At 36.6% G+C, this 11,922-nt stretch overlaps 1 protein-coding gene across 1 annotated transcript in view; it reads right to left on the reverse strand.

The window, feature by feature from the left end:
• Positions 1-9,210, reverse strand: part of PSMD14 (proteasome (prosome, macropain) 26S subunit, non-ATPase, 14) — a 43,956-nt gene extending 34,746 nt beyond the window's left edge. Inside the window, exons 1-3 of the mRNA XM_010080812.1 lie at positions 9,167-9,210; positions 7,513-7,602; positions 4,486-4,537 (exon numbers count right to left, since the gene is read on the reverse strand). Coding sequence (XP_010079114.1) covers positions 4,486-4,533 — 48 coding nt within the window. The 5' untranslated portion in view covers positions 4,534-4,537; positions 7,513-7,602; positions 9,167-9,210. The remainder of the gene's footprint in view (positions 1-4,485; positions 4,538-7,512; positions 7,603-9,166) is intronic.
• Positions 9,211-11,922: the final 2,712 nt, after the last annotated feature.

Raw genomic sequence — 11,922 nt, forward strand, 5'->3', positions numbered from 1 at the left:
TTTGGGGGGGGGGGGGGGGGGGGGGGGGAGTGGTTTTTTGGGTTTTGAGGGTTTTTTGTTGTTGTGTTTTATTTTTTACACAGGGAATCTTAGCATGCAGATTAGGCAGCTAGAACACATCATTTACTTCAAGAGATACATCAGCTTAATGAAGTAACTCAAGGAAACTTGCATTTAACTGTTAATTGGGAATGATCTACCCTAACCATGACCCTCCTTTGCCTGCCAGACCACCAACCCTTATTTTGAAGCCCCGCAGATACTGAGCCAGTAGTGCTCTTTTTTAATAACCACGCTGGCTAGATCAGCAGATGAAACAGAACTTTAGATCAGTGGCAGGTCTCCCAAGTTCCCATGGTGCCATAGATTTACTAAATGGGATCAGCATGTTCTAAAAAACCATGATAATATGAGGGGAAAAAGGTTCCACAGCATCAAGCAGTGCAATGCTTGAAACCTCATAATCAAAGTGACAGTTTTCAAGTGCCATTTACAATGCCCTAATCTGGAAACATCCCAGCTAACCCATCTGATCAACTATTTCACAGATGGAAGCACTTGATGGCTAATTGGCAAGTCCATTATCCAAATAAAATAGCTATCTCCACTTCTGTTTTCTATACTCCAAGTCAAGGTGTAAACACTCCTTATAAGACATGGTCACTTCTCTGTCTCTCCCTCCCTTCCCATTTGGATTTTTTCCCTTCCCCTATGCCATCAAATATGTTAATTCAGAAATACAGAAGCAGTTTTATTTTCCATTTATCGCACCAGAACAGTTGTCTGCACCAGCAGAGCAATGTAAATGAGTATTTTCAAAAATCCATCAAGTAATGAAAAACTATTTCAACAGCATTTTTAAAAAGTGTCATTAATTATTTCACTGCTTCCTATCACGGCTGGATTCAGAAACATAGGATGTGTTAGCACGGATAAGAACTTGTATAGCTTGGATTACTGTTCTGAAAGTGTTTGGGAGAGAGAACTCTGCTAAAAATGCACTTAATTTGCTCACACTCTTAAACAGTATCCAGCAGGATTGCCTAATAGAGGCATATGTGGAACTGATTTCACTAGCAAAGAATACTTCAGCATACAAAATGAAGAGGAGTGTTGCTCCCAATTCCTGTCTGCTACATAAGTAGAATGCCTTTATGTACCCCACAAAGCCTGTTAATTTGTCTGCAGCAAATGTACAATGCAAAGCAAAGTATTAAATCACTAGTGAAATTCTGTGGTAGGCGGTATTCCAGGTGGATGAACAGGGAGAGACGGAAAAGAATGAACCAGAAAGGGAAGATAACTAAAAAAAAAAACCCCAACATGACAAGGGGCAGGAGGCAGAAGAGAGGAGACCATATAGGAGAAGAAAAACAAGGGCATTGACAAAAATCTGAATTCCCATGAACTACAGAAGGGAAATTCAAGTAATAAGCATTTTGTTTGGGACATCACACCACTTTCAAACTTTAACCATTCCCTCATAACTTTTCCAAAAAGTTTCAATCACTGATTCTTCTTAAGTGTATACTATGCAAGCAGAAATTCAAACACCTATAATACCAGGCATTTAAGACCCAAACAATTTCTGCATGAAGCAGTGTTGCAAAGAAGGTCTTTTTTATGGTAGAAAGTTCAAAACTAAACACAGGTACTTTTCCATACAAAGAACACAAAATTAATTACCAAGTTCACTGCCAGAAAATACCATAGATGGCTTATGTTATGCCGAAAGCTATCAGATTCTCTTCCCCCATCTCTTGTCCACCTGCTGCCCCATGAAGACAGTCCTCTGTCCATCTAGGACTAAGAGAGCAGAAATTGCTCAAAGTATCTAAGCCACAAGTCACTGGAAGGAAATTTTATTGTTGAAATATCACTTTAAGATCACTTCCTTAAAGATTGGTTTATTAGCCACATGAAGACAGCCTTAGGATTGATGGAATTCAGCACGAACCACCTCCGGACAATTCAACATTGAAGGTCAATCAGCCACTCAATAGCACACTGAAGGAGCAAATAGTAAGAAAACAGAAGAATGATTAATTCACAGAAATCAGTAAGAAATGGGAAGAAAGATTAATTCAGAAAGCAGTTTTCAAGTAGAATAAAAGACACCAAAAGACTTGAAAGTTGTAAAAACATGATTCCAAAGAGCGCGTGGGAAAATACATTTGAGTTTGGAAATGAAGAAAAACAAAAAAAAAACCCCAAACAAGACAAAAATCAGAAGAGGTGATTATACCAAGGGAAGAAAGAGCCAAGTAACTGCTGTTGAAGGAGCTAGGCAAGTCAATGAGAAAGAATTCCTTGGCAGAGATCAAATAGGAAGTACACTGACCAAGCATTTGCCATTACTTGAACAAATTAGGGTTAGCAGACCTTATGTTATGGAGTCCTCTTGCTAAGCAAACCCTTAGCTACAAGAAAACTGTGTTATAAAATTACTTTGAAAATGCTTCTCTTTTCCTACAAGACTGTAAACACAGATGATTCTTATGTTAGCAAGAATGACTCACTCAACAGATGTTTTTACTATGTCCAATCTTAAAAGCAAAACCTCCAAAGACATAACAACTGTGACACAGCAATACGAAAAACAAAAAGCTTTGTATAGTTGTTTAAAACACTAGTGCAAACAAATGGTAAAAGCTTTGTTTACTTTCTAGCAGGACAATACCCAACTTCTCTCTTTCACCTCAAAGCCATCTGATTCACTCTGGATTATCTTTCAATCTCAGTTATGAACTAATCAATATTCAGAACAGAAGTGATCTTTGAAGATCCACTTAAACACCATATTTTAAACCCATAAAATTATTATTTTTGAAAAGCCTTCCATTCAATAAACCAAAAAAGTGCAAAAAGTAGTCAAGATATCCAGTGCAAGCAGGAAGCTGCATAAGAGCAATTCAGTTTTTCATTTTTTTAAAATCCAACCCACACTCATCAATTAATTTAAGAGTCAATTCCGTATTTAAACAAACAGAGCAGCTTTGCAGGCCAAAGCTGAAAGACGAGTCCAATTAAATTCTTCTGAATGTTATGTTCTATTGTCTGCTACAACTTTGTAGCAAGCTTTAACTTAAAGCTGAGAAATTCAGAAAGCAGCAGAGAGTTAACTGTAAATTTGAAAAACAGCTTTGACACATGCCAAGTTCAGAGAGGACTAAGAAGTGAAAGCTTGAGCGATTAATCTGCGCACATGTTAAAACAACGAAGAGCCATGAAGCAGGTTGGTAGCTCAAAGGAACAAGAGGAATAACTGTTTAAGAAAGTGAAACTAAAAATAACTTGGGGCTGCTTGAAGATTCACTAAGATAGTGTGAATAGAATTTTAGCTATAAAAAGGGAAAAATTATGCACCAAAAGTTACAGCTTATTTAGCAAAACACCTAGAAGCTGTAAATTAGCTTAGAATATTTCATCAAATGCTTCAGTATTAAACCACTCCTCTCCTAGTTATACTGGACACAAAAGTGCTACATACAACCAAAAGAAGCTCTAGGTTTAGCAAGTTCAATCACCCCAGAAGCAAACACACACATCATGAAGCCTAAGACAAACAGAACCGATTCCTCCAGAACAAGAGTCCAGATTCTCAATTTAGAACAGAGCCCCAGAGGTAGATTAGGAAAGCAAAGGCCAGCTACTGCAGCCAGCCAAGACTACAAAGGAAATTACACTGGAGCCCTTCCTTAAGGAAATAATTCTTACTACAAGCCTCAGACAACGCAGTTCCTAATTTTTTTCCTGTATCCACAGTAGTCAGTACAATGTAGTTAGATCAGTCTGGTTTTGCTTTTGAAGACTGCTGATCACACCAGTTGGCCAAGGAAGAAAGCACTAGGACTTGCTCTAGTGGTAGAAGCCGTATCATATGTGTAGGTCTCCCACTGGAACAGGACAGCTGCCAGGGAGGCTTTTTCACTGTGAGTCACAGAAGTGAGGACAACAGCAAACAACAGAAGACACAATAAAACACACATATAGGAGACTACAACCACCTGTAAGTGACAAATTCACCTCAAATTACCTCCTGAAATTTACATATACTTCAGTATCTTATAATGCCCATCACAACATGATCCAAGGACTGAAATACATCATTTATGAAGGAGAAGGGGGTATGCTCAGCCATTTAGAACAATCTTCAAGTTCTGAGTTTCCACGTTATTGGAAATTAATTTTTAAAATTTTATTCTGTGTTTCCAATACTTTTCAATCTAAACTTTAATACATTCAGACACCAAATGAAAGGTTTATAAACGTTCTGTAAACTCAGTGCCAACACAAGAGTTCATACTGACAAAATAAAAACCCAGTCAGACTGTAACAATGATTTGCATACATTTATATAGTACCTCTAGAGTCAGAGATTATTACTATGAACTGTTTTATTGATGCTGTTTTTAAATGTAATAAAAGGAATATTCCAGCATTGATTAATATTGAAGAGAAGATACTGACAAACTATATACTGACCTGTCCCAGACCAGGCACAGCTCCTCCAAGTCGCAGAAGTCTATCCATATTTCTAAAAAAACAAAAACAAAGGAAAAATTATCCCAAGCTCTAAAGTGCTTACTAAATTGCTATCTATATAACTCACCTTCAGTCACACAGTATGTCAAAAATATTGGTGGTAATTACAACACAACATCAGACTTCCTGTTAATTAACACCACATATTAATTCAAGAAGCTGTCTTCCATGCTAATTAACAGACCTTGTTTTATTGCTTTCGTTTTGGGTTATCCCCATTTCTGAAGACAAGTACTCTTGTCAAACTTTTCAAAACTTTCCTATCATTCAATTAATTGGGGGATTTTTGTTGCTTAAGAACAGCACTTACATCCAGTCAGTGCCTAAAACTTATTAGATACACAATCAAGTTTACTCCAATTTGTTCAGAAAGCATCAATAAAAATGTGAAAGTAAGGATTTCAGCATCCTCATTAGTAAGTTCTGCGCTAATTAACTTACAGCTTGTCAGTTATCATCAAAACTACATGTGAAAGACACTGAGCACATTATGGATCTCTGAATTAGCATCAAAAGCTTTTTCTTTAATGAACTCATTATACTAAAAGAAATACTGTAAGGTAAACATTTAATGTGTATAGAGTTAGAACACTAGTGACAGTACAGTCATTTAATACGTCCAGCATTGCACGTGGCATTGCTTTAGTGCAAGATTACTCCAATCGATGCAACTAACTTGTTACTTGAAAAAAAAAAAACAAAGCTTTTCTATCTTGCAACTTTCAAAGGTGTGATCTTCAGGAATAAGAACTGTTAAGGCGCCCAACTAAAAGAATTAAACCGATGCTTATTTCTCTGCAGTTTATTCACTTTTTATTGTTGAAAAGCAATCTACTATTTAATTGTGAATATCTAAGTAAGGGGGTTCTGTCTCAGCTGTAACAGAACTCTATCTTGCTCACTTGGCTTTTTCAAATTCTTAGCTTTATACAACAAAACTCAGTGATAAAATAAACAAAAACTACTTTTTAAACAGCTGCTTTCAGCAAATCAAGCCATTTCCAAGGCTTACAGAAATCAGTAAATTTTACTGGCTTATTTTATTTGTGAAATAGAAGATACAAAGTAAAGCATCAGAAACTATGATCTTAACTGCACAAGTTTTAATACAACACAACAAAGCCTGTTGAGGTGATAAAAGAGCAATTGGGAACAAGTAATAACATTTCAAAAATACATTCATCCTCCAAATGGATGTTACATTACACATAAGAGAATGATATAGATAATTTCAACTGACCACACTACTAATTCAAGAACCTTATTTTAAAATTAATTATGCAAAAGAACTTTGAACTTATGATTAAAAATAAATTTGCTTTGTATATTAAAAATAAAAAAGTCTCCATGCTGAAAGTGAATGTTATCTCATTATTCCTTATGAAATTTTACAATATTTTTTCTGGCTAGATGCCAACAGGTTTTATTTCAGTTTAAAACAAATATCTTAAGCCTCTTGTTAACACACAGAGAGGCAGTATTTGAACTTACCACTAGACAAGATTATCTAACTCCTACTTTAATCACGCATGGAATTTCACCTATTTCAAGCAACAATATCTAAGACCCATGGATCAACAACACTTGCTCCATTTGCTAATTTCACTTTCCTAATTTAACGCACTAGAAAGCTATTAGCTTCGTTTGATTCACTCCCTTGATTTTGTAGAACATGCAAACCCAACAACTGCAGCCTCAACTAACAATAAGTACTTTCTTAAAGCTACCTTGGCACTATATGAATTAAAAAGGATTTTATTAAAGGGTCAATGTTTACGCTTTTCTTTTCAGACAGTCATTGAAACCAAACTTCTTCATTACAGGCAAAAGCTGCACACAAAGTGTACATACTTTTCTATCCTGAACTACAATAAATTCCAGATCAAGTTGTAGGATTTCCATGGAAAGGTTAAGTTGCTGTTTAAAGCTATTATGTAAGCATATGGTAAATGGCTTCAGTAAAACAGTCACGAGTACAACTTAATGGAACTACATTTCATTTTACCCCTCTGTGGTAGATACTCCTCCATTGAAACCCACAATGATTCATCCTCCATGACACTAACAAGGGCTGACGAGTAGCTGAGAAGTAGATTAAGCTACTAAAAATTACTATTTTAATCAACCATGGTTGTACATTTATTTTAAGAAACTCTAGTTTCTACAACTAGTAACCATAAAACTGACCTTTCCTACAACCACATCAACTTCCATACGCTGACGAGGTGTATTACCTATGTACATTTAAGAAATAATATTGAATAACAAATCTTATATCTATTTACATTTCACTTTAGCAAGTGAAAAGCAATAGTTATTTCTAGTTCATTAATATTTTATTTACATAATTCATTCCAATTTCTAACTCAATGGAAGAGTACTTCATTTATAAAAGCATATTTTGCTGCATTAAAGTTGGATTAGACTAATTAGTTACACAAACTGATTATTTATCAGCATAACTTTCCAGGTTTTGGAACAAGAAAATCTCATTGTCTTACAGAACTGGAGGGATGGAACACTTCTGACCTAACTACCACAGACTAGCCACTGAACTGAAGATGTTCAGATTCTCAAGGCAGTAGCACAGAGAGAAAATCTCCTCAAACCAGTTCTAGATGCACTGCAAATTATTTCACTAGCTACATGGCCTGACTCTGGTTAGAGCTTTGGCAACTAATACTTTACTTTCTTGTTTGTAACTGAAGTTGTTTTAGTAAGTTATAGCATATTTAGACCTAAACATATTTGTTTACTCTATATAAACATCTGAAGAATGTAGGTTAGTGATCCAAATTAAAATAAATTTTAATTTTTGTTAATTCATTGTGCCCAAATATTATTTCAGCCATAAATTCCATTTATTTAATAATGCTTTTGTAAGACTTAAACAGCTTCATCAAAAATCATAGACCTCAATTTGGACAACTTTAGCAATTACAAATAAAGCAAATATGCACTTCTAACCTGGTGCTCAGCAAGAAGTGATCACAGAAGGAACTCAGCAGCAACTCCCACTTTTTGACCACAAAGATGATGCCAATAGGTCTTGTTCCTGTAGAAGGAAAGAGAACGTAAGAGAAGGGCAGAAAAACCAGTAAAATTTAGAAACAGTAGCACATGTAAAAAAAAGAAATACTACACTGATGATCTACAAAAGGACAAAGCACCATTAAAGAATAACCCAAAGGATACTTTTTTTTGCTTGTACCATATAATCTCAGGAAGCAGTACATGCCATGTCTTACCCAAGTATCTATAATGCTGAAATAAGTTTCCAAGTTTCTTAAAATTACATGGAAGAGTATTTTAATAACCCATTTAAGCAATTTAAAGCTAACAAATAATTTTAAATGCTGTTAAACTGAAAACTGAAATGGTCTTTTATTACTATTTTAGAAGAATTTTGCTATAGCTAAGGTGACCTAGGCACAAAGGCAAAGAGCAGTCTGCAGGTATGGAGAATTTTCTTGGTTATTTCTGCAAGAGCAGTTGGTGTGACTGAGAAAATCATGGAGACCTTTAGGGTTGCCTGAATTCAAGTTGAGAAAGGCCGCTATACATTCAGTTTAGGAGTTAAAAGTTGTGTTCTCCTCCCAGAGAACACTGACCACTAGGTTGCATCCACTCAATCATTTGTAGTGCAGTGTTTTAAAAGTGATCTGTGGCCATGGCTTGATAAGACTTTTTTCCAATGTCAATGTTAAAATAAAGAGCAGTGGGGAAGCTGCTGCTGCTTACCAACTTGATGTTGCTTTCTCTGTACTGCCAGGGCAGCCCTTTGTGCACCCTTGCAGTAAACTGATAGGCCAATGTTGGGTTTAACTTTGTTCACTTCTGAGAGGATTCACGCTGCACCCCAGAAAGTTGTCTTGGCATAACAGAAAAAGAGGTGATTGCTTCTAAAGCTACTCCAGATTTCAGCCAAAATTTATGTGAAATCATTCTTTAAGCTAAAGCTGCCCAAAGAATATCTTTGGGTTTTGGTTTGGTTTTGGGTTTTTTTTTTTGTTTGGGTTTTTGGTTTTGGGGGTTTTTTAGTAACTGAGGTCACTTAGAGACCATTCACCTCATCACAAAGAAGTACAGGAACAAAGGAAGATGTGCTAATCTTCCTGGAAAGTGAGAGGAGAAAGAACAAGTCAGTTTCTCAGTGCTGACAGGTTGGCGTGGAATTCCACCAATAAGTCAAAAGAAAAGTTGTTATGTTTCTGTCAGCTTTGCACAAGGAAATGATCCAGGAAAGATCAGATGAGACAGGACCACAACAGACAGCAGTTATATTAGCACAGGCTGCAACAGAACTGCAACCAGTTCCCACCCGGCTTCAGAGTTACAACTGAATTCACTTTTAACCAGATGGCCACTCAGGGATCTTGCATTCCCCTCCCCAGTTCCCACGAGGATATTAAAGAAACACATCTCTGTGAGCTTGGTCAGTTCCCTGGGGAGGCACACAACATGGTAACCTATAGCTGAGAATTCTTCCCCTCTCTGAGGCGCAGTGCAAAAGGCTAGTTTTGATTACACACTTAACTGTTGTTTTCTCCCTACATACACACACATACTTACAGATATCTATAAAAATTACAGAAATGTAAACAAACAGTTCACAGTAGATCCTTTCCTTCCAAAGTCAACAAAAGATATTCTGATATTTCCTTCCGTCTGCAAGGAAGAATTATCAGTCTCTGTTTAAAGTGAAGCTTTAAGGAAGTGAGTACACCTATCAAATAGTTCCATATCAGAAAATTGCAGAAAGCCAGTTATAATCATAATAAACTTGCATTTTGGTGCACTACAGGATTTGGATGACATGCACTGATCATTGAGATCAATGTGGTTACTCATGGCTTAAAAAAAGAGTTAGGTAGCTTCTCTGCTTGTGTATGTCCATGACTGAAACACCTCAGATAAAAGACCTTAGTCATAGGATGGTATTTTAAAAAATCAAAACCTTTGTTATTGCGATCTTCTTTTAACTGTCCTGGCCTCACAAAGGAAAAGTCTGCGGTTATTAATAATGCAGTGGAAGTATACACAGAGCACCTCAAAAGTGATCTGAAAATATAATTTTTTTTTAGAAATACATGTCTAATGTTTGTTCATAATATTACTGTCAGATAACTAATATTTGGCAAGAGTTGTCCACTTGGAGAGCTCTGGATCACCATTCAGTTGTTGGTTACTACTATCAGGTCACTTAAAATGTTGACTTAAATGCTGACTTTTAATAATGGAAAAGTTTTTCCTTAGATAACATAGGGATGAAATTATATAAATGCATTATGCACAGATGTATACATACAGGTATATAACCAACAGTTACCGTGCTCATACTTTGCATGTTTCAGCAGGTATTTTGAAATCAACTTGAAACACAGTCTTAAATTACTGTATCTCTTTGCATGAGACACATGAGTTTCACACTACAGTGCAGTATTTTTATCTAGCATTAACACTTCATGATGTGAACGGAAGAGGTTTCTCCTGGGTTGAGAACTTTTGAGTTAGTAAAAAAAATTAAAAATCAAAATTAGCTTCAACATAGACAAAAGAGAAAACACTGGCTACTGAACTGCCCTATTAGTGGAGAGAGTATCAGGCTAGACTCAGGTGACAGCAACTTACTCCACACTTTGCAATCTGCACACAGAGTGACTTCATGCAAATCATTCCACCTTTGGTAACTTAGTTTCTCCACCTGAGACTACATACTAAGTTTTGTATAAGCACTTCCAGATCTCCTGTTAAGAAGTTCCACATAGATGGATTAATAATTTTATTAACAGCAACTAATAACAGTGTTTTAAGGTTTTTGCTGCAACTAAAAATTTCAGCTTCACTAGGGATGATAAATGGCTATGAAGCTAAATCAGTTGAAGAATTGCATCCTGCAGAGAAACATCATTTAACTGAGAAAAGAACAAAAACTCACTGCAGGTAAAATCAAACACTGAATGAAAAACTTGAACAAGAACAGACACTTCATATGCCACAAGGGCAGAGTGGGGGGAGTTTATCTTCCTATACATTTTGCATGAAAAGAGAGAAAAAAGTTACCATCAATTCTCAGTAATCTGTTCATTAAAGCTAAAGATTAACCATGCCATGAATTAATGCAGTCTCAGTAGTGCAAGTCCAGAGCTACATGTCTGTTTTGCTTCCATAATGTGCTCAGCTCTATAAACCTGTTGTTTCTGGACCATATAGACCTGAATCTCAATAGACCTGAGCTGGACTAGAGGTAGGCAGGTTAGCTTCTCAGACTCTGCTTTCTGACTTCCAGAAGCACAACAAACCTCATTCTACTACATTCATTGCTGAGCTGAGTTACTGAAGTAACCCAGACCCAGACTATTCTAAAGCTGCTTAAGTACATCCACATCAAATGTACAGGTAAGGGAAGATTCATTAACAAATCACACCACCACAGAAACACCTAAAATTAATTTTGCGCTATATATAAAGTAATGGGCTTCTCTGAAATCTGCAGAAGGAGAAGCAGAAACACAACCATGGTGGAACAATCCCTTGCCACCAACCCCAGCAAGTATTCATCACACAGGTTTCCTATTACTCAATGTATCCTAACTACCTGTCCTTTCCCATCCTCCTAGATGTTAGGAGATAACTGTAGCTACTACAGTAAACACTCCATAATGCCTGTCAAGATTGAGTCACTTACAATAAAGTTTAGAAACTAATTTATATTTTGGCATTATTTAAAGTTAACTTTGAAGTATGCTCTAACTTCTCATTTTCTTAACCACAGATATCAAATGAATATCCCTGACATAGCATGTTGTACCAGCTGACGGAACACAAATTTCCCATTAAGCTATAGGTAAAACCTAGTTGCTCAAGTCACATTAAGTGATTCGGAGACAATTCATGTGCAAGTCAATTTCTGGATTTCTTCCATAACACAAGCTCACAGGCAGCGCTTTTCTCAGCAGAATCTTCTCCCAAGCGTACTCCCTATATCTGAGGCATTCCGTGTGCCTTGGACTCACAGGGGGTGGAAGCGTTAAGATTAATACAAGCCTGTCAGACTTTTCAGCTTGCCCAGTACCTTTTCAGCTATATACAGCTTTCAAATACACTTGCATAAAACTTTTTTTTTTAAAAGTTAACTTCAGTCCTTGTTGTTCTCCAGGTTTTCTGTGTACCAGAAACAAGTACCACTTCAGAGCTGACATCAGCACACGTGGAGATGTGTCAGCTGTTTACAAGTGCCCAGCTGCACCACATACAAAGCACTACTGAAGTCTGCTGCACACTAGAAACAGCACTGTTAGTTTTGATTAGAGCTCCTTTTCTAATTAATTCTGCTTCATCTTTCCAGACGCAGATCACAGACTCCTTCTCCCTCAC

This window comes from Pterocles gutturalis, unplaced genomic scaffold (genome assembly GCF_000699245.1).
Source record: "Pterocles gutturalis isolate BGI_N339 unplaced genomic scaffold, ASM69924v1 scaffold41084, whole genome shotgun sequence".
NCBI lineage: Eukaryota > Metazoa > Chordata > Aves > Pterocliformes > Pteroclidae > Pterocles > Pterocles gutturalis.